General features: G+C 44.4%; 1 protein-coding gene across 1 annotated transcript in view; it reads right to left on the bottom strand.

The window, feature by feature from the left end:
• The window catches only part of LOC140492226 (dedicator of cytokinesis protein 2-like), a 731,998-nt gene that overhangs the window by 130,910 nt on the left and 573,797 nt on the right, over positions 1 to 27,291 (bottom strand). The window contains exons 35-36 of the mRNA XM_072591134.1: positions 24,222 to 24,378; positions 6,427 to 6,467 (exon numbers count right to left, since the gene is read on the bottom strand). Coding sequence (XP_072447235.1) covers positions 6,427 to 6,467; positions 24,222 to 24,378 — 198 coding nt within the window. The remainder of the gene's footprint in view (positions 1 to 6,426; positions 6,468 to 24,221; positions 24,379 to 27,291) is intronic.

The following is a 27,291-nucleotide window of genomic DNA, read 5'->3' as shown; positions in this document are numbered from 1 at the left end:
GCCATGCTAAATTGACCATAGTGTCCACGAATGTGCAGGCTGAGTGGATTAGCCATGGGGAAAAGCAGGGTGCCAGGGACTGGGTGGGATGCTCTTTGGATTGTCTGTGAGAACTTGATGGGCTGAATGGCCTGCTTCCAACTGTCGGAATTCTATGATTCAGTCTTATTACATATATTGTAAAGGAAAGAGAGTAAAGCAGATGGCTATTCTGCCAGAACTAATGTATATTTTATTGATTTAGCTGATTTGTTTTCATGGTGCCCTCCATCTTGACTGGATATGCTTACTGTAGTATCATATCTGCAAATGTCATTATCCCAATTAGTCTTCTTTGTAAGTACACTTAGGCAAAGGCTGTTAGGCTGTGGGATGCATCACAAAGTCTCAGGCTCCTGCAGTGCTATGCTATGCCACGGAAGAGCTGACTATGAGTCAGATCAGAAACCATCCAGGACGATTCTCCACTTCGAGAAATGTCCATCCTGGTTGAGCCCGGAGGTCGGCTGATGGGAAGGGTAGGAGTGGGGAGGCCAATTACTGTGACTACCATAGGGATGAAGACCCTCCAGAGCGTTACACTGGTCCATCAGCAGCTATGGGATTGTAAGAACTTCATGAGTCAAAAGAAATGAAAGGGGACACATCATAAATAAAACACAGGCATCAATAGGAGGAGGTGACAAATCAGTGAGTGATTTCACTGGTTTATATTTAATGCCTAGGAGTGATTACAAAGCAGTAATCTAATTGAGAGGCCTCAATTACATTAGAAAGCATGTGAGCAGAATTCCAATATGATGCACCTGAACGTTGGGATTAGATTACTGTCTTCAGATCACACACTTATTGTTATACAATATATATGCTTTCAGTTTTATGTGGGAGTTTAATGTGAGTTTTGGGCTGGAGAAGACGACAATTGTTAGCTTTCTCCACTCACCCAAGTCAGAGATGTACGAGCAAGATCGGCAATTTGAAGATAGGGTGAAGAATTAATCAAGGAATTATTTGCGGGGAGACAATGAGGAACTGGAAAAAGGCTCCCTCGTCCATCCAGCCTGTCCCTCAGGTGTCGAAACCCAAACACTTTCTATGTCACTCTGCGCCCCCAATCAATCAAAACTCATTCACTTTATTCCAGTGGGGAAAACTAACAGCAGGGATCAATCGTTTTTGTTAGTTTTACCCTCTCTCCTCCTCGGGACGTATGGGACACGCCTCAGAGTGTGAAGGTCATGGATTCAACAGAGACCTGAGCCCCTCCTCCAACCTAACAGCGCAGTGCAGTGCTGAGGGAGAGCTGCAGTTTCCAAAGTACCACCTTGCAGATAAAATGTCAAATCAGGATTGTGTCTGTTCCCTCAGGTCGACAGAAAGGATTTCCATGGGATATTTGGAGAATGGCAGGGCAGTTCTTCCAGTCTCCAGGCCAATTTCCGTCCTCTATCTAAAGTCGAAAAGTGTGGCGCTGGAAAAGCATAGCAGGTCAGGCAGCGTTCGAGAAGCAGGAGAGTCGACATTTCAGGCATAAGTCCTTCATCAGGAGTGTGGAGGGGGGAAGCATTTCAGGGAACGCCTCAGGGACACATGCACCAAACAAACATTGACTCTCCAGCTCCTCGGATGTTGCTTGATCTGTTGTGCTTTTCCAGCGCCACACTTTTTGACACACACCAAACAACCCCACCGCCCTGATCTCGACTACTTCCACTCCCCCTCCCACTCCACCAAGGGCATGCAAGTCCTGGGCCTCCTCCACTGTCAAACCAAAGCCACCCGCCAACTGGAGGAAGAACACCTCATCCCCTTCCCCCAGGACCCCCAATCACACAGCATCATCCTTGACCTTTATCCAACATCAGTGAAAGACCACAGTTGAGAAGGGCTCTGGACAAGAGCAACTCATTTTTTTCTCTGAGGTGGACCTTGCAGCTTTACAGTTTCAAGCTGACTAGAAGGTCACATGACAAGTTGCTTTTGTCACTCTTGACAGAGAGAGTGAGTCAATAGGCTGTTAGGTAGAATAGGAGGGCATTCACGGCACATGGCTGACATGTGTTCCTGAACAGTAAGGTTCCTTTGGGTACAAGATCATTCAAACAATCATTTAAAAGAAAAACTTGAACGATATTGATGTGTGTAGAGCTACCTTTGTGAGTTTAGGTTAGTTATCCTCTTCAGGTCACTCACAGTTAGACACTAATAAAGTTCCCCTAACTCAGTACCAACAGATCGCCTCAACCCTCTCTCCAATACTTTCTAATAGTTCTCTGCACTTGATCAGGGGGATTTATGCTCCCGTCCCATGTCCCTGTAACCACCACCTCCCCATCTCTCAAACCAGCCTCTTTGTATTCTCCCTGTGTTTTTTTTTAATTCATTCATGGGATGTGGACATCACTAGTCAGACCAGCATTTTTTACCCATCTTATTTATCATTAAAAAGGTCATAGAAACATTATCTTGTGGGATAGGTGCAACTACAGTGTTCTTATGGAGGGAGTTTCAGGGTTTTTACTCAGGTGAGAGTGGTTTTTGAGACATATAAGATAATCAGAGGGATAGATAGGTTGGACAGTGGGAGCCTTTCCCCTTGGATGGCAATGGCTAGCACGAGGAGACATAGCTTTAAATTGAGGGGTCACAGATATAGGACAGATGTCAGAGGTAGTTTCTTTACTCAGAGAGTAGTAGGGGCGTGGAACGTCCTGCCTGCAATAGGAGTAGACCTGCCAACTTTAAGGGCATTTAAATGATCATTGGATAGGCATATGGACAAGAATGGATTAGTGTAGGTGAGATGGGCTTCAGATTGGTTCCACATATCGGCGCAACATTGAGAGCTGAAAGGCCTGTACTGTGCTGTAATGATCTGTGTTTTATGTTCTGTGTTATATGGTGATGAGCTCCCTTCTTGAACCTCTGCTGTCTTCTGATTATCTGATCACATCATTCAGGACTTGCTGCATTTGTTTACAAACAGCTTCAGTATCTGAGATATCATGAATGGTACTGAACATTGTGAAATCACCATCAAACTTATGATTGACGGAAGGTCATCGATGAAGCAGCCATATAGTCATAGAGATGTACAGCATGGAAACAGACCCTTCGGTCCAACCCGTCCATGCCAACCAGACGTCCCAACCCAATCTAGTCCCACCTGCCAGCACCCGGCCCATATCTCTCCAAACCCCTCCTATTCATATACCCATCCAAATGCCTTTTAAATGTTGCAATTGTACCAGCCTCCACCACTGGATGTTTGGGATGAAGACATTACCTTGTGGAACTAACTGCTGCAGTGATGTACCAAGGTTGAGATGACTGACATCCAAAAACTACAACCATCTTCCTTTGTGAGGGATATGTCTTCAACTAGCACAAAACATTACTTTGGTTCCCATTGACTCTACTTTGGTTAGGATGCCTCAATGTCTCACTCAGTCAAATGCTGCCTTGATGTCAAGAGTAGGGACTCACACTTCCTATTCTTCGTTTGCCTATATTTGGACCTCAGCTGTAATGAAGTCAGGAGCTGCATGGCTATGGTGGAATCCAAACCAAAGCACCATTGAGTGTGTGTTATTATTTTGCAAGGGCTGATTGATAGCACTAGGAGAAAGTGAGGTCTGCAGATGCCGGAGATCAGAGTCAAAAAGTGTGGCATTGGAAAACCACAGCCAGTCAGGCAGCATCCGAGGAGCAGGAGAGTCGATGTTGTAAGCAAAAGCTCTTTCCTGATGAAGGACTTTTGCTCGAAACATCGACTCTCCTGCTACTCGGATGCTGCCTGACCGGCTGTGCTTTTCCAGTGCCACACGTTTTGAATCTGATTGATAGCACAGTTAATGACCAGTTCTATCACTTCACTGATAACTGAAAATCGACTGATAGGGTAGTAATCGACCAGGTTGGACATGACCTGCTTTTTGTGCACAGGACATATTTGTCCAACATTTCACATTGCCATGTTAGTGTTATAGATTAGATTAGATTAGATTAGATTACTTACAGTGTGGAAACAGGCCCTTCGGCCCAACAAGTCCACACCGCCCCGCCGAAGCGCAACCCACCCATACCCCTACATCGACCCCTTACCTAACTCTACGGGCAATTTAGCATGGCCAATTCACCTGACCTGCACATCTTTGGACTGTGGGAGGAAACCGGAGCACCCGGAGGAAATCCACGCAGACACGGGGAGAATGTGTAAACTCCACACAGTCAGTCGCCTGAGGCGGGAATTGAACCCGGGTCTCTGGCGCTGTGAGGCAGCAGGGCTAACCACTGTGCCACCGTGCCGCCCACATAGCTGTACTAGAACAGTTTGTCGACGGCATGTGACCAGTTCTGTACAAGTCTTCAATACTGTTGCTGCAATATCGTCAGGGCCAATAGCCTTTGCAGTTTTCAGTGGCTTCAGCCAAGTCGTGGTATCACATGGAGTGAGTCAAATTGGCTGAGGATCGGCAACTGTGATGCTGAGGATCACTGGGGGACGTCAAGATCGGCCAAAAGGCACTGCATCAGTCTTGCCCTTTGCACTAATGAGCTGGGGTCTCCCATCATTAAGGATGGGGTTATGTATGAAACCTCCACCTCCTGTTAACTGTTTAATGGTGCACCGCCATTCATGATCAGGTGTTATCGGACGTATGTCTGATTCTTTGGCTGAGGGATCACTCAGCCCTGTCGAACGAATGCTGCTTTCATGGTTTGGCATGCAAGGAGTCTGCATTGTGGCTTTCCCAGGTAGACACCTTATTTTCAGGTATAGCTGATGCTACTCCTAATATGTCCTCCTTCATGTTTCATTGAATCAGGATTAATACACTGGATAATGAGGGATTATGCTTGGTCTGAATTTAGAAATTGTGGTTCAATGCAATTCTAATGCTGCTGCTAACCCCCAGCACCTTATGGATGACAGGCTTGAATTAATAGATCTTTTCAAAATATGACCAATTCAGCACACTGATAGCACCACACAATGCGATGGAAGTATCCTCAGTGTGAAGATTAGACTTCATTTCCACAAAAAATGCACAGTGGTGGTATTTTTACCAATACTATCATGGACAGGACCATCTGCTACTGATAGGTTGGTGATGATGAGGTGCCCCTCTTGTTGGTTCCCTCAGCTCTTGCCTTAGACCAAGTCTAGCTGGTATATCTTTTAAGACATTGACTCTAGTGGAGTCACTGGGGTAAGCATTGAAGTACCTGACTTCTTAACTGTTATTTCAGGACCCTGATTACAAGTCCACTGATACACAAGTGCACCCATATTCACACAAAATATTGAGTGCTGCTTATCATCTTCTTCCTCGTAATCATGTGTTTTCCTGACCTTGGCCCCATTCCTGTCACATCATTCCCCGACACTAAACTAATGATCTGTCAATGGCCTGTTACAGGAACCTTTAACTACATAAATCTTCTCACTGGATCACGAAGGGGTTTGCACTTGGTGACATTGCTGCTAGATTGGTACTGCTCATTCTTGATGAAGGGCTTATGCCCAAAACGTTGATTCTCCTGCTCCTCGGATGTTGCCTGACGTGCTGTGCTTTTCCAGCACCACACTCTCAACTCTAATCTCCAGCATCTGCGGCCTTCACTTTCTCCATATACTGCTCTTGGGGCAGGGTGAATACGTGCTGATAGGTAAGAATTAGTTTGGTTTTTTTTTAACTCTTTATTTAGTAACCTGAAAGTGACCGAATAGTGTGACCCCCTAGCTACTGAGCAAAACTACTTTCAAATCCTGAATCTTGGTGGGTCAAGGAAGGGCTGAAGATGGGATGTTACTGATTTGGCTGCATTTTAGATGAGCAGGTATAAAGCACACTAATCTATGATCACTAAAGATTCATCTCTGCCTCAGCTCTGATTTGACTAGATTAGATTCCCTACAGTGTGGAAACAGGCCCTTCCGCCCAACCAGTCCATACCAACCCTCCGAAGAGTAACCCACCCGGACCCATTTCCCTCTGACAATTTAGCATGGCCAATTCACCTGACCTGCACATCTTTGGACTGTGGGAGGAAACCGGAGCACACAGAGGAAACCCACACAGAACAAGGAGAGTGTGCAAACTCCACACAGACTCCCTAGGCTGGAATTGAACCTGGGACCCTGGTGCTGTGAGGCAGCAGTGCTAACCACTGAGCCACGGTAATGCATTGTGCTGCATTAGTTGATTATTTTTCACATTCTGAACTTTAATTTCAAAGCAACAGGCAGATTTCCTATTGCTAATAAGTAGCAAACATAAACTCTCCCTTTCACGTCAGAAATGAGGAGATTATGGTAGTCTGGTGGCAGCATTCTACATTAGATGAAATATGAGTCTGCACGGCTGAACTTATAAAGAAGACAGATTGCATGGTTATGACTGAACATTATTACGCACATACCTTATGTACATCTCTTCCCGGTTGATATCCTTATAGAAATTCTGTGGACAGAAAAAGAAAACCAATTACTTCTGATTATTTTTTTAAAGAACACGCACACACAACTTTAAATATCTTTGGGATCTTGCAAGCAGGTTTAGCCACCAGGCTGAAGCAGGAAGTTCGAAGCAGGTCTTGCATAAAGCAAGAGCAGGTTCACGTTGTGCAGACAATCCCTTGCTTAGGGACTGGAGGTGATCAAGTAATCAGTTTGAGTTGGCCCTCACACATGGCAAGAGATGGCTACTTCGTTGAGTTGGAAACAACTGAGGCAAGTGAGCAGCGAGAGCTGAAAGGAAAACAGAAAACATAGAACATTACAGTGCAGTACAGGCCCTTCGGCCCTCGATGTTGTGCCGACCTGTGGAACCAATCTGAAGCCTATCTGTCCTATCCTATTCTATTTTTATCCATTTGTTTGTCCAATCACCATTTAAATGTCCGTAAAGTTGTCAAGTCTACTATTGTTACAGGCAGTGTGCTCCACGCCCCTGCTACTCTCTGAGTAAAGAAACAATCTCCGACACCTGTCCTATATCTATCACCCCCTCAAATTAAGGCTAAAAGGTCTTGGAAAGAGAGAAAAAGTCACAGATTGGTGGTGAGGGGGAGCGGAAGAAATGGTATAAGGAGAATTTTTAAGCAGCAAATCTGGTGTCAAAGCAAGGATTGTCTGGAAGAATTCTTAAAGGACTGGGATATAGTTGCTGACAGAATAGATGCCAATTTTGGAAACAGGAGTAGCCAGGGAGAAAGGGAGCATGCCATAAGTGAAGCCAATGGTTCTGAAGCCTATTTGAAGAGATGATGGAACTTGGAATGGGAAGGAGGTCTGTTCAATCTGTGATGAAAGCGCATTGTCGTTCTGATGGAGCTGTACTTTGTGAAGCCCAGGAGAGCTCTGTAAGGTGACTAAAGTACGAAATAGGATTTGTGTAGCACCAGAGAGGCAACAAGGTCAGAAGAGAGATCAACACTAGGGAACATCAACTATGTCGACACCAGCAGCCAAAAGGCAACTAATGAGCTTAATACATAATAACCTGCAGGTAGGGATGCTTAATGAGTTGGAAAGAAGTGAGAAAGTGCTAAAATGAGATCAATTTTCATCCCTGAATTCCATGCTTTAGTCATCCACTTAAGGAGTGAAGAAATGTTCTGTGTTTGCATCACTTGGATGTGGTAGCAGAAACTGCCAAGGAATTATAGGATTGAACCCTAAACTCTCCCTCATGATGATCAAGATCCCAATTCACAACTTGGAGATGTGCAATAAGGTCTGCCCATCATCCTGGGCCTCATCCGATATCACTAAAAAATACTAATTATCTGGCCATTATCTCACTGCTGTTCATGGGAGCTTGCTGTGTGCATATTAGCTGCCAAATTACAACGTATTATAAATTCAAATGCTAATTTTGCTAAGAATCAAATCAAAGCAATAAAAAGTAATTGAAGTGCAGTGGAGCAGCAAAACATTTCTCCATGGGCAATCTGTGTGCGTTGAAACTATATCCAGAGCAGACATGCTCAAACACAGCCCAGAAGATTCGTGTGTGGAATAAATTTCGAGAGGAAGTGGTGGATGCAGTTACAGTTACAATATTTAGAGCACGTTTGGATAAGTTCATGAATAAGAAATGTTTGGAGGGAAATGAATAAAGTGCAGGCAGGTGGGATTAGTTCAGTTTGGGATTATGGTCGGCGTGGATTGGTTGATCTGAAGGCTCATGGTTTCCATGCTGAATGACTTAATTATTTCTCTGGTCTGAATAAGCAACTCCAAATCAACATGAATGGACTGAAGGACTAGGGGCATTGGAAGAAGAAGGAGAGAAGTAACAGCCTGGAATATCATGGCTGGGCAGCATTCAGTTTGGGTCCTAAACCTTGACAAATGTAAGAATGATTGCATTAGACTCCAGGAGGGAAGAGAAGCTGTACCGTGAAATGGATTGTGGCTGGCCAGTGTCTTTTGTGATACAAGATTCAAGGAGGGAGTCAACACTTTTGGTGTCAGAGGCAGTTTTAATCTTAGTTTTAGTAAGAATAATTTTAAAGCTTCAGGACCATGTGAGCAGTCAACACAGTCATGAAAGAGAGCTGAGAAGCTATTGAAATTGCCTACACCTTAAGTATTTGGGAAAAAAACATCAATGCTTGATGTTTCACTCTGCCTGAGGGTTATTGTTACAGGGTGAATGCAAGCTAACAAGTAGTTTAAGGGTTACAGGGAAAATGCAGGAAGGTGGACATGAGGAATGTTGGATTCTCCATGGTCCTATTGAATGGTGGGCTAGACTCGAAGAGCCAAATAGCATACTCCTGTTCTTATTTTTTATGATCATACAACAATCGGCTCTAAAAACCTATGAGGTAAGTTGAAAGGAACAGATTAATGTGCACGAAACATGGGTCTATTACAGGTGAAGATTAGAGAATAGGGAAATGACAGATAAGTTAAAGTAATTGAAATGTGTCATTTTCACAGAGGGAGATATAGAAAATCTAGAAATGCCAGGAAACCTTGGGACTTGTGAACGTTAGGAACCGAAAGAAGCAATACTTCAAAAAATGAATTAGTCTGAAGTCTGAAAAATCTCCTAGGTCAGAGGAGGAACATCCTAGAATAGTGAAGAAGGTGGCTACACAGATAGTCTTTGCACTGACTTTCAATATTCTATACATTCTGGAAAAGTTCTTGCAGAGTGGAAGTTAGTAAATGCAACCCCACTATTTAAGAAGGGAGAGACAGAGAAAATAGAGCACAGGTGACCTCTTAGTTTGACGTCGGTGGTCAGAAAGTGTTAGAATCTGTTATTAAGAAGGTAGTACCTGGACACCTTATGAAATAATGATATGATTATGCAGACTCAACAAACAGCATTATAACAAAAGAAAAGTTACAACACAGTAAAGGGCTATTCAGCCCGTTGTGTGAATGAACAAGTTGCCCATTCTCGTCCCATTTACCAGCTCCTAGTTTATGGCCTTACAGGTTACAACACTTCAGGAGCAGATCCAGGTTAGCTCTCAATAAGTTGAGGATTTCGGCCTCTATCTTCAAACTGAGTAGCGCTTCCACATAACACACCGTCCTCTGGATTACAAGGTTTTTCCTCAAGCCCCTATAATTCTTCTTCCAAATCCCTAACTCCCTGCACTTTGGCAATTCTCCTCGCTGGAAAAAGTGAGGACTGCAGGTGCTGGAGATCAGAGTCGAAGAGTGTGGCGCTGAAAAAGCACAGCTGGTCAGGGAGCATCCGAGTAGCAGGAGAGTTGATGCTTCAAGCACAAGCTCTTCATTGGGAATTCACTACTCTGTTAGGGGAGAATTAATTGGATTGGGGAATCTGAAGGGTTCAGGGATGTTAGTAATGAGGTAAAGATTGCCATGGAGAGGGTGAGGGCAAATAGGTTCAGGTGGAGGGATAGAGGCTGTCATGCAGGGTATGAGGAACCATGGGTGTGTAAAAGGACATAGATTTACACAAAGGATATGAGAACCAGGGGTCATGGGCAATAGAATTAGTGTGGAGGTGTGGCTAAGGATGGGAGGGGTTTTTTTTGTTTTATTCCTTTCCTTACAGCTGCAGCAAAATGCTGGAGAACCGAAGCTGGCATTTCAAACCATCTTTCCTGCCCGGTCTCTAAACCATCTCATCTGGCAGATGATGGGGAAATGACCAGTGATCCTGGAGAGGGTCCCTGGTATATGGTGGTGAGTGACTTGGTGATCCTGGAGAGGGTGTCTGGTAGATGGTGGTAAGTGAGTTGGTGACCCTGGAAAGGGTCCCTGGCAGATGGCGGTAAGTGAGTTGGTGACGCTGGAGAGGGTCTCAGGTGGATGGTGGTGAGTGAGTTGGTGATCCTGGAGAGGGTGTCTGGTAGATGGTGGTAAGTGAGTTGGTGACCCCTGGAGAGGGTGGCTGAGAGCGGCAGCAAGGAGAGGACTGGTCGAGAGCCAATCACAGGCAGCCGGTATTGGCTTAGGGAGGAAGAATGTTCCAGCTGGCTGCTGTGGTGGCAGTTCCTCTTGGCTGTTGTGACAGTGTCCAGTGGTCGTTCGCTTTGGATTCCTCGGTGACACTGCCCAGGATTCCATTGGCCAACTCCTACAGGCAGCTTCAGTGGAGTCTTCTGCCCTGGCATTCTAACGGCCTGGCATCTCAGTCTTTACAGCGGCACTGCCTTTTCCCAGACCCAGGAACCAGGCATTGAACTCAGATGGACATTGTCTCAACGTTTTTCTCATCTCTGCCTTCTATTATTGGTATTGATATGTGGTATGGTGACGAAGACTTTTCACTGTATTTTCTTTTGTAAAAAATATAAGTTACGATAAATGACTATTCTCTTCATTTGCATCCCCCTCACAAAGTTATAGAATCATTGAGATGTTCAGCATTGAAACAGACCCTTTGGTGCAACACGTCCATGCCAATCAGCTATCCTAACTGAAACTAGTCCCATTTGCCAGCACTTGGCCCATATCCCTTTAAACCTTTCCTATTCATGTACCTATCTAGATGCCTTTTAAATGTTGTAATTGTACCAGCCTCCACTACTTCTTCTGGCAGCTCATTCCATACATGCACCACCCTCTGTGAAAAAGTTGCCCCTTAGGTCCCTTATATATCTTTCCCCTCTCACCCTCTCCCAATGCCCTCTGGTTCTGGACTCCCCCACCCCAAGGAAAAAGACTTTGTTTGTTTATCCTATCCATGCCCCCTCTTGATCTTATCAATGAAAATCTATACACCCCTGGCATCTTCTCCAGAGTTGGGTTGATGGAGCCAGAAATAATCCAGACTTGCTGCTCATGAATTGGTGTCAGGCCAAAGGAGAGATCACTCTCTGAGCCACAACAGAGGCTCCAATTGTTTAGTTGTGGCTGGACATTTATTGCTTAAAATTTTGAGGGCCTTAAATTGGACAGACTTGAAAATAAGCATGGGGAGAACAATCTGTACAATTAACTCCCTGCCTCCTTTGGTGGATGCCAAGCCAATCTCATGCCCGTGGCCTGTGCAACTAATGTTACCTGCACTGCTGAACGACTACACATCTCTGCAGGGGTCCTGCATTCATGTGAAACTAGCATTGCTTAAAGCCAGCCTGTAGTTTTTAAACAGGAATGTAGAACATAGAACATTACAGCACAGTGCAGGCCCTTCACCCTCGATGTTGTGCCAGCCTGTGGAACCAATCTACCCTACACAATTCCATTATCATCCATATGTTTATACAATGACCATTTAAATGCCCTTAATGTTGGCGGGTCCACTACAGTTGCAGGCAGGGCATTCCACGCCCTTCCTTCTCTCTGAGTAAAGACCCTACCTCTGACATCTGTCCTATATCTATCACCCTGAAAATGTGTTGCTGGAAAAGCACAGCAGGTCAGGCAGCATCCAAGGAACAGGAGAATCGACGTTTCGGGCATAAGCCCTTCTTCAGGAATGAGGAAAGTGTGTCCAGCAGGCTAAGATAAAAGGTAGGGAGGAGGGACTTGGGGGAGGGGCGTTTTAACCTATCGCATTTCCAATGCCCCTCCCCCAAGTCCCTCCTCCCTACCTTTTATCCTAACCTGCTGGACACACTTTCCTCATTCCTGAAGAAGGGCTTATGCCGAAACGTCGATTCTCCTGTTCCTTGGATGCTGCCTGACCTGCTGTGCTTTTCCAGCAGCACATTTTCAGCTCTGATCTCCAGCATCTGCAGTCCTCACTTTCTCCTCTATATCTATCACCCTTCAATTTAAAGCTATGTCCCCTTGTGCTAGCCATCACCATCCGAGGAAAATGGAGATGCATTTTGATTGGAGAAGAAGCCAAGAGGTGTTTATGGAAGTTTGAGTGCGTATTTAAAGAGAGAGGGGGTGCAGAAAAGTTGGGTTTGACCCATACAGGACCAGATGACCCTGAAGAGAAACTTTCCAAAGCTGTTGCTGTTGGGTGTTGGGAGTTAATGTTAAGATTTCCTGATTTCTTTATTTTTCTACTTGTTCTTTGAAGACAAAGCTGAACTTTGTTTCTTTTACTATTTTGTACCTAAGATTTTTATACCTGGGTACCTTTGCACCTAAGATGGTGCCAGGTGCAGTGACATTATACACTTTTCACTGACCTCCTGTACTCAAGTACACATAACAATAAAATAAAAATCAAAAAAGTGGAAATGGAAACGTACAGCAGGTCAGGTGGCATCTGAGGAGTAGGAGAGTCGATATTTCCAAGTGGGGCATTCCTGATGAAAGGCTTATGCCCAAAATGTCAACCCTCCTGCTCCTAGGATGCCGCCTGACCTGCTGTGTTTTTCCAGAGCCACACTTTTTGACTCTGATCCCCAGCATCTGCAGTCCTCACTTTCCCCGAGTCAATAAAATCAAAATTGCAATCGAAACCTAATCCAGGAGAACCTGGAGGGAGAACCATAAGAAATTAAATAATCTTCAGGTGAGGTGTTAAGGCGAGTGAATTTATCATTGAATGCTACATTCCATCAACAGCATGGTCAGCCTCACACACTGCTCAATTACCAGACTCCCGTCACTCATCTGGTCAGTGCTGTGACCATCAATGGGACTAAAACGATCAAAGACAAGTATATCGTCACATCTAATTCTTCTTGTCAGATCCCTCCTCCTTCAATCTACATACAATTCTGATTTACTAGCTCCAGGTGACATAAAGGATTACACATCGTTCTTACACAATGAAGGAGAGTTGTGTAACTCTCTCCTTCCATCACAATCCCATCCTTAGACCTTTGTCTTTTCTGGTGGGCAAGGTCATTAACCTGCCCAGGCTGTTGTCGAAGAGGAAGAGGCAGAAGAGTGGGAACACAGTGAGGAAGAAGAGATACGAGTGCTCAATCTCATACCAGCTCAGATGCCAACATCCAGGCAGGACAAGCTTGTGGTGAGACAGCAGATATAAGAGGCATGCCATCAGTGTAGGGGTCTTTCTCACACAGAGGATGGTTGTGTGTATAGAATGAGCTGCCAAAGGAAGTGCTGGAAGCTGGTACAATTACAACATTTAAAAGGCATCTGGATGGGTACATAAATAGGAAGGGATATGGGCCAAGTGCTGGCTAACAGGACTAAGTTAGGTTAGGATATCTGGTCGGCATGGATGAGTTGGACTGAAGGGTCTGTTTCCATGCTATATATCTCTGTGACTTTACAACAGGTCGAGTCAAACGTCACTCTGGAGTGAGTCCAACATAAGCACTGCTGCTGAGGATTCAGCTGATGAGTTTGATCAGGTCAACTACAGCAGAAGGCTAATAGTCAGATGATGAATCTGAAAGTAGAAGGTGATCCATTTTTGAGTTGGGGGGGGAAAAGGAGTTGTGGAAGAAGAAAGGAAGGGAGGGTATTCCTTCCTGCTGTTCCATGTGTATCCTGTTTGTGCATGTTCAACATATGCTGTTGAAGACATGGCATTAGCTGGTGCAGCCCACTCTAATTTGGCAGCACTGGCACCAAACCAATGTCACACGCTGATCGACATTATCACCCTCTTTTACTGCATGCCTCCAGCAGGTGCTCTGTGCATGCGCCAGGACCCTCACCAAAATGACATCCATTTCTCTCCCACTAGAACTGTGCACATGCATGGTGACGGCCATTTTGGAGCCAAAATAGCACATTTAGAAGCTGAAATGCAGCCATTATTTCTTGAAGTATCCATCGCCAGGCTGTATTGTAGCAGCAGTGATTGCAATGGCAGAACTAACCTCCGCAATCCACGGCTCTGTTGTCTAGGTCCTAATCCACGTTTACCCATCACTCCCAAGCTCACTAATCTATTATACCCAGAATTAAACATTGGAAGCAATGTTTCCAAGTCCTTCTATTTGTTATTAATTCATAATTACATAAAACACAATACAATACAATACAACAATAACGATACACAAGAGAAATAGGGACATTGCCATAGGGTGCCCAAAATTTCACAAAACAAACAGCACTACATAAAACGCATACAGAATTTCACACAAGTCACTGTCCTCTTAAAGGTACCACAATGACAGTAATCCAAAGCGTCCATTTCAGCCCCTGAATGCAAAGTTTACAGTCAGCCGAAGCACACAATATACAATTGCAAACACTTTACACATCACCTGCACCAGGCACAGAGGAAAGCAAGAGAGCCAAAACAAGATTCACCAATAAAAATCACTGATTTCATAACTCAACTTCCAAATCCTTCAATTGCCTTGCTTCCTCTCTATCTCTGTAATATCCTCCAGCCCCACAGTATTCCAAGGTAGCTAAGCTTATCTCATTCTGGTCTCATCAGTATCCTCGATTTTAATTGTGCCAGCAATTCCTTTCACTGTCCAGGCTCAAAGCCCATTACTTTGCTTTCCTTCTTTGGCCCAATTTTTAAAACCCATCTCTTTTGACTAACCTTTTAGTTATTTGTCCTAACAACTCCTTCAATTCAATATCAATTTAAATCTTAACAATTTTGCTTTGTAACACCCTGTTGTGCTATTAACGGCATGATAGCGGCACAAATTATGGCTGGTATTATTTAATTGAAATTCCTAAACTGGGATCAATCAGACGTTCAACCTTAAAAGTAGTAAAGATTGTGGAGAGAATTAGCAGCAAGGAAAGATCTTTTAGCATTCCGGTCATTTTTTAAAAAAAACACACTGGTTTTCACTTCAAAGCACAATGTGCCATCTCTTCTCTGCCTGCATTCTTTCAGAAATTAAAGGCAGAGCAAAGGTGAAGGTAGAAAACATTACACTGTGACACATCTGAATTTATTATCTCCAAAGCTATTCCGAACTGCCAGTCGATGATTTATTCAGTTTATTGCCTCTTGAGATTAAATTAAGCAAAGCAGCTCCCTGATGTCAGAGAGTTATGTACAAACTCTCCAACATGTATCATTATTAAAACCTGCAGCCAATTAATTAAGATCAGGTAGTTCATTGTGTTAATTCTCTGCTTACCAGCTGGAACTTCACCACCCTAATGAGCTGCTTAGATATTCAGATAGTTAGAATAACTACACTCTGCAACTTTGACCGGATAAAACTCCATGAATATTCTGTCAATTGGAAGTTACTTTGAGAATAGTTCTCACTAGATATGCACTATTAAGGTCTGTCATCTTCTGATTTGGAGCTATGTCTGTTCTCCTTAACATTGATGACTATCGCTTGAGTAGTCTCCCTCGGTTTCTTCTAAATTATCTGCCAACTTACTCTCCAGCCTGGGACCAGGTCTCCAGCTTCTATGACCCGCATTGCCTTAAAGTCCCAGGATTGATTGAGATTTGATTTGATTTGATTTGATTTACTGCTACCACATGTACCTAAGTACAGTGAAAAGTTTTGTTTTGCGTGCAGTACAGGCAGATCATAACATACAAGGACATACAGATCACAGGGAGAGATGTGAAGCATACAGGGTTACAGCTGCACAGCAAAGCAAGATCAACATTATTTGAAGTTAGAGGTGTCCATTCAGCAGTCTGATAACAGTAGGGAAGAGACTGCTCTTGAACCAGTTGGTGTGTGTGTTTAAGCTCCTGTACCTTCTGCCTGAAGGAAGAGGTTTGAAGAGAGCATGACCAGGGTAGGTGTGGTCTTTGATGATGTTTGCAGCCTTTCCACAGCAACAAGAGGTGTAAATGGAGCCTTTGGATGGAAGGTTGGCTTGTGTCTGGTCTGTGTTCACAACCTTCTGTAGTTTCTTACAGTCCTGGGTAGGGCTGTTGATATACCAAGCTGTGATGTGCCCAAGCAGAATACCTTCCATGATGCATCTGAAAAGGATGTGATTCTCCCCTCTAATTGTATCGTTCTACCTCAGCTACGTCATGAGGTCTGAGATCTTGCTCAATTCTGTCAGTCAGCCTAGACCGCATTCTCGATGATGTCTGATCACCACCAGCACTGGGTCAGACTACGAATGAGAGGCAGCTGGTTGTGAAACCCTGCTGGTCTCTGCTGGGCAATCTGTGGCCTTATCTCAAAATGGTGGCCTTGGGGCTACACTGTGAGGCACAAGAAAACAATGGTAGAACACTGCTGCCTCAAAATGGCCTCCATGCTATACTAGAGAAACTAAAGCCCATTTATTTTAAACCAGTTCGTGCCCTGACTGAAGTAGCAGAGAGAGGGGAATTTCGGATCGTCAAAGTGCTGTACATGGATGAAGGTGAAGTTGCCAACTCTGCCTGGATATATTTCCGAGGACTCTCATGACATTATGTCTCCAAGTGCTCAGTCCCACCCACACTCAGACTCCCCTCCATTTTGTCCCACACAACTTAGAAATTTTTGCTTTTGTTTTTCACTTTTTATGTTTTTTGCTGTTCTTCCTCTGGGTACATGCTTTTTACTTGACCCACTACCATTCCTCTGGCCTTGACCATCATCATTTTTGCCATTTAATGATAGGTTGGTAGGGTGGTTGGTGGGCCAGAGGGGAGTGGCAGGCGGGCCAGGGACTCAGAGAGGGGGAGGGGGTGTTGGTGGGCGGGGATCGGTCAGTGGACTCTGGCCTGTTGCGGTCACTCTGTCACAGTTCATGAGTCCGTAGTGCGGGCAGAGTGAGAACACGTGTGAAAAGCCCACAGTTTGTAGAGACAGCAGGCTATAGAAGGACTATAGTGCTTACCTTTTAACTTTATCTGGAGTCATACAGCTGTACAGGATGGAAACTGACCCTTCAGTCCAACCCATCCATGTTGACTGGATAGTCAAGCCTAATCTAGTCCCATTTGCCACTTGGCCATACCCCTCTGAATTCTTCCTATTCACAAAGGCAAAAGTGAGGACTGCAGATGCTGAAGGTTAGAGTCAAGGTTAGAGTGGTGCTGGAAAAGCACAGCAGGTCAGGCTTCATCCAAGGAGCAGGAAAGTCGATGTTTCGGGCAAAGGTCCTTCATCAGGTTTCGGGCAGGAGCACTGATGAAGGGCTCCTGCCCGAAACGTCGATTCTCCTGCTCCTCGGATGCTGTCTGACCTGCTGTGCTTTTCCAGCACCACACTAATCTAGACTCTTCCTATTCATATACCCATCCAGATGCCTTTTAAATGCTGTAACTGTATCAGCCTCCAACACTTCCTCTGGCAGCTCATTCCATACATGCTACACCCCTCTGTGTGAAAAAGTTGCCCTTTAGGTCCCTCTTCTATCTTTTCCCTTCTCACCCTAAACCTATGCCCTCTAGTTCTGGACTCCCCCACCCCAGGGAAAAGACCTTGTCTCTTTACTCTATCCATGCCCCTCGTGGGCGGCACGGTGGCACAGTGGTTAGCACTGCTGCCTCACAGCGCCTGAGACCCGGGTTCAATTCCTGCCTCAGGCGACTAACTGTGTGGAGTTTGCACGTTCTCCCCGTGTCTGCGTGGGTTTCCTCCGGTTTCCTCCCACAGTCCAAAGATGTGCAGGCCAGGTGAATTGGCCATGCTAAATTGCCCATAGTGTTAGGTAAGGGGTAAATGTAGATGTAGGGGTATGGGTGGGTTACGCTTCGGCGGGGCGGTGTGGACTTGTTGGGCCGAAGGGCCTGTTTCCACACTGTAAGTATTCTAATCTAATCTAATGATTTCTTTATCTTCCTAATTTATACTATGAAAAACTTTTCGCTTTTCTCTTTATTTATTTTTGTACTTTAGGACAATCTATCTTAGTACCTTAAGATTTGTACCTCGATACTTTATACCTAAATGGCACTGTGAGTGGTGACATTGTACACATTTCACTGTCTCCTATACTTTGTACTTGAGGACACGTGACAGAAAACCCTAATTCGAATTCCACCCCATCACAAGACCTTTTCTTGTTTCCAATCCTCCCTCTTAAACTAGCCTAAAATTTATTACATTTCTAATGTTTCCTAATCCTGATGAGAGGTCACTGACCCAATTCTATCTCCACAGATACTGCCAGACCTTGCAGCATTTTTTGTCTATTTTTTTCAGATTTCCAGTTCCTCGCAGCATTTCGCGTTTGAGTTATTGTTGTTTGGACAGTCCTGAATTAGAGTCGGTCCCTTAGCAGTCAATGTGTCTGCTAAAACCAGACTGAGTCAGTCTGAATGCTGTGAGATACACTGATTTGGTTAACCTTTTCCTTGATCTTTCAATTGGAGACATTAATGAACACAAAGATGAGCTTCACGTAACGCATTTGCCTGGATAAGTGCTGCTTAACACTCAAGAAGCCTCTGGACAAAACAGCTCACTGAGTGACATCCCTTACTCCGCCATCAACATTTATTCCCTCCACGTCTGATGCTCAGTGTGAGCAGTCTGTACCGCCTACAGGATGCACTACAGCAACTCAACAAGGCTCTTCTGACAGCACATTCCAAGCCGTTACCACCTTGAAGAACAAGGGCAGCAGATAAATGAGAACAAAGTCACCTGCAAGTTCCTCTCCAAGTCCTGCATAGATTGGAGCAGGAGGAGGCCATTCGGCCCTTCAAGCCTGCTCCGCCATTCATTAAAATCACGGCTGATCGTCCAACTTAATAGCCTAATACTACTTTCTCCCCATAACCTTTGATCCTATTCACCCCAAGCCAAAATCTACAAAATCCTGACTTGAAATATATTGCTGCTGCTTCATTGCCACTGGGTCAAAATCCTGGAACTCTCTCCCTTACACCACTGTGGGTCTACAGAAACTTGTATGGACTGTAACTGTTCACCATAATCACTGCAACTTTTAATTTTTAACTTTGTTCTTTCTTTCTACCTTGTTATTAAGATTCTGAATGTAGGCACTTTTTGGGCTGTACAGTGGCTCAGTGGTTAGTACTGTTACCTCACAGCACCAGGGACCCAGGTTCAATTCCCACCTTGGGTAACTGTCTGTGTGGAGCTTACATATTCTCTCCATGTCTGCGTGGGTTTCCTCTGGGTGCTCCAGTTTCCCCCCACGATCTAAAGATGTACAGGCCAGGTGAATTGGCCATGCCAAATTGTCAATGGTGTTCTGGGGAATGAGTCTGGGTGGGTTATTCCTCAGAGGGTCTGTGTGGACGTGTTGGGCCAAATGGCCTGTTTGCATACTGTAGGAAATCTAATCTACTTGTACCTAAGATGACACCTTGTGTAGAGGCATTATTCACTATTCTCCTGCATTTGAGTACATGTGATGGATAAAAAAAACAAAATCAGAGCTCACCATCACTTTCTCTAAGCAAGTATTGGTCTATAATAAGAATAATTGCCTTGCCAGCAACCTCCCATCTAATGAGATAAACAGCATTTGAAGAGTTGATAAGCATCCTTTCTACCCCAGTCATCCCCAAAACCTTTTGTGGTGTCAGATATTTATAAAAGGGCTAGCAAACATTATTTCCAAACTAGGTACAGCCCCTTTAATTATAAAAAGAAATGAAGACATTTCAATGGGCATTTCTGCATTTGATCAAAACCATATTCGATTGATTTGACATGGATTTCAATCAGGTGCTCCGGTTTCCTCCCGCTGTCCAAAAAATGTTCAGGTTAGGGTGGATTGGCCATGCTAAATTGCCCATAGTGTCCAGGGATATGTAGGCTAGGTGGACTAGCCATAGGACATGCAAAGTGACAGGGATAGGGTGGAGGGCTGGGTCTGGATGGATGCTGTTCAGAGGGTCGGTGCAGACTCAATGGGACAAATGGCTTCTTTCTACATTAATTCTCCCATTCCCTACCCAAACAAGAACATTACAAAGCCTCTGATTATTCAGCACATATGCAGGGACTTGTCCTCTGCAGGGAAAAAAAGACCATAGATCCCCATTTAACACAGGAATTGGGGAACATCCTTCCTTGGTGGTTTCTCTATGGAACTGTCTTACCCAGAGCCAACCTGCCTGACCAATGGGCTTGTGGTATTATTGAGCCCCAAGTAACATTTTTGGGACCCAGGTTCGAAACCCAAAATGGCAGATGGTGTAATTTGAACTGAGTAAAATCTGGAATTAAGGGTCTAATAATGACCATGAATCCATTGTTGATTGTTTGAGAAAACCTATCTGGTTCACTAATGTCATTTAAGGAAGGAAACTGCCATCCTTACCCAGTCTGGCCTACACATGACTCCAGACCCACAGCATTGTGGCTAACTCTTAACAGCCCTCTGGGCAATTAGGATGGACAATAAATGCTGAACTGGCCAGCGCTGCCCTCATCCCATGAAGGAAATAGAACAAAGAGCAACTTTTTCTTATGCAGCATAATTCTCATGCAAATGCAAGGAAAGATCTTGTAACAGTCTGCAGCACATGAGGCAAAGTATTAGGACTGAAGGCAGAAAGGTCACTAGGACTTGCTGGCCTGTAGCTCAGGTTTTAAAGAATGCAGAGGTAGTGAAGTCATTGGTTGAAATATACCAGAACTCACTGAATTCTGAGAGGGTACCAATGGATTGGAAAACCAGATATCTGACATTCTTCTTCAAGGAGTAAGGGAGCCAGAAAACAGGAACCTATAGCCAGTTGGTAAAACATCTGTCTTTGGAAAACAGCTGGAGTCCATTCTTAAGGAAGAATCATTTACAGCAGCTTAACACAATTAACATCAATTTGTGACAGATAATCATGTTTAACAAATTTGCTCTGTTTCTTCTGGGGATATAACAAGCAGAGTTAGAATTATAGAATTAGATTAGATTCCCGACAGTGTGGAAACAGGCCCTTCGACCCTACCAGTCCACACCGACCCTCTGAAGAGTAACCCACCCAGAGCCATTTCTCTCTGACTAATGCACCAAGCACAATGGGCAATTTAGCACGGCCAATTCACCTGACCTGCACATCGTTGGACTGTGGGAGGAAACCAGAGCACCCGGAGTTTAAAAAATGTGATTCTTGTTACATCTATGCAGTGTGTTGGTGAGGCTGCAGCTGGAGCACTGTGTGTAGTTTTGGTCCCTGTATTTTGAGGGACCTCAAGAATCTTGAGGCTGGTTCGTGGAATGAAGAAACCAAAGAGCAGCAAAACAGGTTAGACCTTCATTGATTGGGGTTTAAAAAAAACAAAAGGTGTGATCTTCATGAAACATTTAATACTCTGAGAGGGCTTGACAGGATAGATGCTTAGAACATAGCACATAGAACACTATAGCACAGTACAGGCCTTTTGGCCCCTGATGTTGTGCCAACCTGTGAAACCAATCTGAAGCCCATCTATCCTACACTATTCCACTTTCATCCATATGTCTTTCCAATGACCTTTAAATGCCCATAAAGTTGGAGAGTCTACTACTGTTGCAGGCAATACATTCCAAGCCCCTACTACTCTCTGAGTAAAGAACCTATCCCTGACATCTGTCCTATATCTATCACCCCTCAATTTAAAGCTATGTCCCCTTGTACTAGCCATCACTGTCCAAGGTAAAACGCTCTCACTATCCAACCTATCTAACCCTCTGATTATCTTATATGTCTATACTAAATCACCTCTCAACCTTCTCCTAATGAAAACAGCCTCAGGTCCCTCAGTTTTTCCCCCTAAGACCTTCCCTCCATACTAGGCAACATCCTAGTAAATTTCCTCTGAACCCATTTCCAAAGCTTCCATATCCTTCCTATAATGCGGTGACCAGAACTGTACGCAATACTCCAAGTGTGGCCGCACCAGTGTTTTGTACAGTTGCAGCATGACCTCATGGTTCCAAAATGCAATCCCTCTACTAATGAAAGCTAACACACCATATGCCTTCTTAACAACTCTATCAACCTGGGTGGCAACTTTCAGGGATCTATGTACATAGACACCAAGATCTCTCTGTTCATCTACACTACTAAGAATCTTACCATTAGCCCAGTACTCTTTATTCCTGTTGCTTCTTCCAAAGTAAATCACCTTACACCTTTCTGCATTAAACTCCATTTGCCACCTCTCAGCTCAGCTCTGCACTTATCTATGCCCCTCTGCAACACACAATATTCTTCCACACTATCCACAACTCCACCGACCTTAGTGTCGTCTGCAAATTTACTAACCCATCCTTCTCAGCCCTCATCCAGGTCATTTATAAAAATAACGAACAGCTGTGGCCCCAAAACAGATCCTTGTGGTACACCACTCATAACTGATCTCCAGGATGAACATTTCCCAACAACCACCACCCTCTGTGTTCTTTCAGCCAGCCAATTTCTGATCCAAATCGTTAAATCACTCTCAATTCCATGACTCCATATTTTGTACAATAGTCTACCGTGGGGAACCTTGTCAAATGCCATACTGAAATCTATAAACACCACATCAACTGCTTTACCCTCATCCACCTGTTTGGTCACCTTCTCAAAGATGCTGAGAAGATGTTTTTACTGGTGGGGGGGGGAGGTCTTGAACTAAGGAACATAGTTACAGAATAAAGAGAAACTCACTTAAAACCAAGAGAGCACAACAACATCTCTATTTCTTCAGGAGGCTAAGGAAATTCAGCATGTCTACAAGGAATGTTACCAGTTTTTACAGATCCACTATAGAAAGCTAAAAATCACACAACACCAGGTTACAGTTCAACAGCGTTATTTGGAGTGCTGCTCCTTTATCTGTTGGACTATAACCTAGTGTTGTGTGATTTTTAACTTTATGCAACTCAGTCCAACACTAGCACCTCCAAATCATGACTATAGAAAGCATCATACCTGGATGCATCATAGTTTGGTGTGGTAACTGCTCTTCCCAATACTAAAAGAAACTACCGAGAACACAGCCCAGTCCATCACACAAATGAGGCTTCTATCCATTGACTCCACCTATACTTCCCACAGCCCTCGGGAAAGCAACCACCATCAACAAAGACCCCACCCACACCGGGTATACCCTCGTCCACCGTCTTCCATCGGGCAGAAGATATGAAAGTTTGATTACTCATACGAACAGATTCAAGAACACCTTCGTCCCTGCTGTTGTGAGACTTTTAAACAGATCTCTCAAATATTAATTCTGATCTCTCTCCCTGCACCTTCTCTGCAGCTGTAACCTTGTATTCTGCACTCTGTGCTGATCCCCTGCTGCACTTTGTATGGTACAAGTTGCCTATATAGCACATAAAACAACACTTTTCATTGTATTTCGGTACATGTGACAATAATAAGTCAAATGCAGACTAAAGATGTGAAGGAATTTCTTTGAGAGAGCAGGGAATGTTTAAAATTCTCTGCCTCAGAGCTGTGGAGGTGAGATCTTATTTAAGAAGGACAGATTTTTGAAATATTGGGGAGTGGAGGGTGATTTTGAGTGCAACAGAGGAGTTGAGGCATGTAGCTTATCAGTCATGATCATGTTTAGTACAGAGTCAGGCTTGATGGGCTGAATGGCCTACTCCAGTTTTTATTTCTATGTTCTTCTGCTGGAAGTGAAGTATAATTCACACACTCTGATACCCTGGAGAATACTTCACACATCAATGTTGTATATGGAACAGACATTACACCTTGACCTTTTGGTCCAATCCAAAATGGAACAGTTCGCATTTCTATAGCACCTTTAAGGTAGAATGCATTGCATCCTTCACAGGAGTGTTATTATAAAATGGAGATTACATCAAAAGAGAGGGATAAATAAACATTGATTAAGCAGTTTGAAGGGGCACCCCAAAGAGGAGAGAAACAAGAAAGAGGTAGAGTATTCGAGGGGGAGAATTCCAGAGGTTAGGACTGAAGAGAGATGATGATGATAGAGAGATAAGTCTGGGAGGTCAAGGGAGAATCATCAAGAATAAAGAGTGGGAGGAGTTGAAGGAATTTCTTTGTACTTACCAGCAGGTTAACTGTGCAACTCATACGGTTCCTCTTGCTTTCATCACTTATCACCGACCTATAATCCAAGAGTTTCTCCAGGAGTCCCTTTACCAGGTGGACGAAATGTTGCACTGAATAGGCAATAGATGGGTGCTGTTCAGCACACTTCAGAATGCTAAAAGACAGAGCCACAAGATGTCACATTTACAATGATGATCTGGGAGTGATGTGAAACATGTCTTTTTCTCTCTCTCTCTCCCTCTCTCTGTCTTGTTCCAAGGATGTGGTGGGCAGGTGCAGTAATGAGATCAAATCAAATTCATTCCAGCTCACGGTTCCCTCTCGACAGTGCAGTGAAAGTATTCAGTTCAATGCGGAGATGGCAGTAGCTTCTGAGTGCGCAGGAAGTGGATTTACAGAGCTTCGTGCAATGTTTTAAAATATCTAACCATGCTCCCAACTCCACTGTGGTGTGTGTTTATACGTTTCAGAATCCTCACCCTGACTTTTTAAGCAATCAAGCACAGTAAGCGTAAATCAGTTACTGGACTCTCGTAATTATACACCGAACATTACACTGTGCTCATTTAAAGAATAATGCTTTTGATGTATGAGGCTTTGGGAGATGCTTCCTACTTTACTCATGATGGGGGTAAAGTGCCAAATCCAAAATGCACCAGAAAGGGGGAGATAGCATCTTCCACAATGCCACCTCAGCCCACAAACTATTGAGGAAAATGCAATCATTGCAATGAGGTCAGTGAGGTAGATCTCATAGAGTACAAGTTCCCCCATTGGGGCTGTTAACCTGGTCCAATCAGAGAGCCCTGACTGACAGAGTTAAACAGGATTGTGTCCCTACCCTCCCCTTCACTGTTTTGCTCACACAGCATTGCCCTTTGATGTGAAGGGCAGTGCTTGTCACTGGCCACTCGGGTGTTTTTCCTATCTTCCTGGTGGTGGAAATTGAATAAAGATTCGTGCACTTTGTGTCCTTCACTGTGTTTTACACCTGAAAAAAAATAAAATAAACAGGAGTCCTTGCGTTAAAGCCCGGGTGTCCTTGGAGACGGAGCACGCAGTGTCCACCAACACCCTGGAGTTGTTCAGGGAGAGATGGGCGCCGCAGGGAGTAGAGTGCATTATTTCTCCCTCCAACTCTATTTTGATTTAGTCCCTACCCTCCCCTTCACTGTTTTGATCACAAAAAAAAGAAAAAAAAGAAAAAAAAATTAAACAGGATTGTGTCCCTACCCTCCCCTTCACTGTTTTGCTCACACAGCATTGCCCTTTGATGTGAAGGGCAGTGCTTGTCACTGGCCACTCGGGTGTTTTTCCTATCTTCCTGGTGGTGGAAATTGAATAAAGATTCGTGCACTTTGTGTCTCTCACTGTGTCTCACACCTGCACACACACACACCATGGGTGCTGGGGAAAAAATAAGCACGACCGCGGTTAGGTGGTAGTGTGGGGTTACATTTTAAAAAAGAAAAAAAGAAAAGCAAAGAAAATAAACAGGAGATTGTTTGATCACACAGCAAAAAAAAGAAAAAATAAATAAACAGGATTGTTTGAATAAAGATTCATACATTTTATGTCTTTCACTGTGTCTCACACTTGCACACACACACCATGGGTGCTGGGGAAAAAGAAGAAAAAAAACAAACAAACAAGAGTGTATGATCAAAAGGAAAAAAGAAAAAAAAAGAAAAAATTAAACAGGATTGTTGAGTCTAGGGACTGACCCTGTGCTGGCTGGTGTTACAGTCAGTATGTTACTGTTGTAGTTGGTTTCTGCTTCCCTTCTTTTCTGGAGAGGGGAAACCTGATTCCTGAACTGGCTGAATTATTTCGCCAGTTTGTTAACTGGCCTTCCTTTAGTGAGGACTGATTGTTAAACTCCTGACGCACATAATGTGTTTCAGGTGTGACTCGGTTCTCATTAGCGGATTGTTGTTTCACTGGCTGATTACAGTCTGTGTTACTCTTCTTTTTTCACTCTTTTTGAGAAAAGGATAATGTTAATGTTAATTTCGTGGTATGGCTTAGCCCTTGGACTCTAGTCTCCTTTGTTTTTTGTATGTGTTTTCACTTTTTATTGGTGTTTGGACTGAGCCCTTATGGAAGACATACATTTGACCAGAGGAGCTGTTCCTGTGGGGAGGCCTAGCCCTGGGACTGGGCCTCTGAAGATTGAACACCTGTGTGTGTGCTGGGAGGTGAGCAGTTGCTGTATCCTGGAATTTGGAAGAAGACCTTTCCTTCAGGAGTGGACCATACCCTTGTGAGTTAACTGCACCTGTACTATGTACTATGTTCCTGTCAGTGGACCTGGTTTTCCAAGGCTGGGCCAGGACTCTATGGAGACTGAACAATTGTATGCTGTGGGGTGTGCATTTGCTGCCTTCAGGAGTGGACTCTGCCCGTGGTTGCAGACTATTTTTAGCAACGGGCTCCGCAGTTTGGAGTGGACTCTATTTCTGACTGTGCACATTATATACTGGAGTGGACTCTTCCTGGGAATAGATTCTATATTTTGAAGACTGTATAGATTTGGACTGTGTACCAGAAAGGGCTTTTTTTTTGGGTTTTTTTGTAATTTAACTGTATTGTGGTGTTTCCTAGGTCTATCACCTGCACTGTCTTGTGTGTCCCTGGGTCTGGGAGGCTCATGGGTCATCCTGAAAGCTGTCACCTCGAGAGTGAGGGTGGGTAGGCTATCCTGTGAACCTGAAGGTTGGTAGGCTGTCCCGAAAGCCAGAGGGTGGGTAGGCTGCCCTGATGCCAGTCACCCTGAGAGCCAGGTGGGTAGGCCATTCTGCGCGCTATCGTCCCGAGAAGGGGTAATTGGGACGGGCTGTCCTAGAGATGGTCGAAAGGTGTGTCAGAGCAGCCGAGAGCCAGAAGGCACGTAGGGGCGGGCTGAGTTCCGGAAGGCTTGTGGGCTGCCCTGCATGCTGTAGTCCCAGGGAAGGAGACTGGTTGTCCTAGAGGTGGCCGGAAGGTGTGCCAGGATAGCCCACTGGCCGGATGGCACATCGGTGTGGGTGAGAGCCCAATGATAGGTAGGGGCAGACCGAGAGCCAGA

This window comes from Chiloscyllium punctatum, chromosome 20 (genome assembly GCF_047496795.1).
Source record: "Chiloscyllium punctatum isolate Juve2018m chromosome 20, sChiPun1.3, whole genome shotgun sequence".
NCBI classification, from domain to species: Eukaryota; Metazoa; Chordata; class Chondrichthyes; order Orectolobiformes; family Hemiscylliidae; genus Chiloscyllium; species Chiloscyllium punctatum.
Note: the sequence above shows the minus strand (reverse complement) of the source record. Positions and strands in the feature narration are given on the sequence as shown.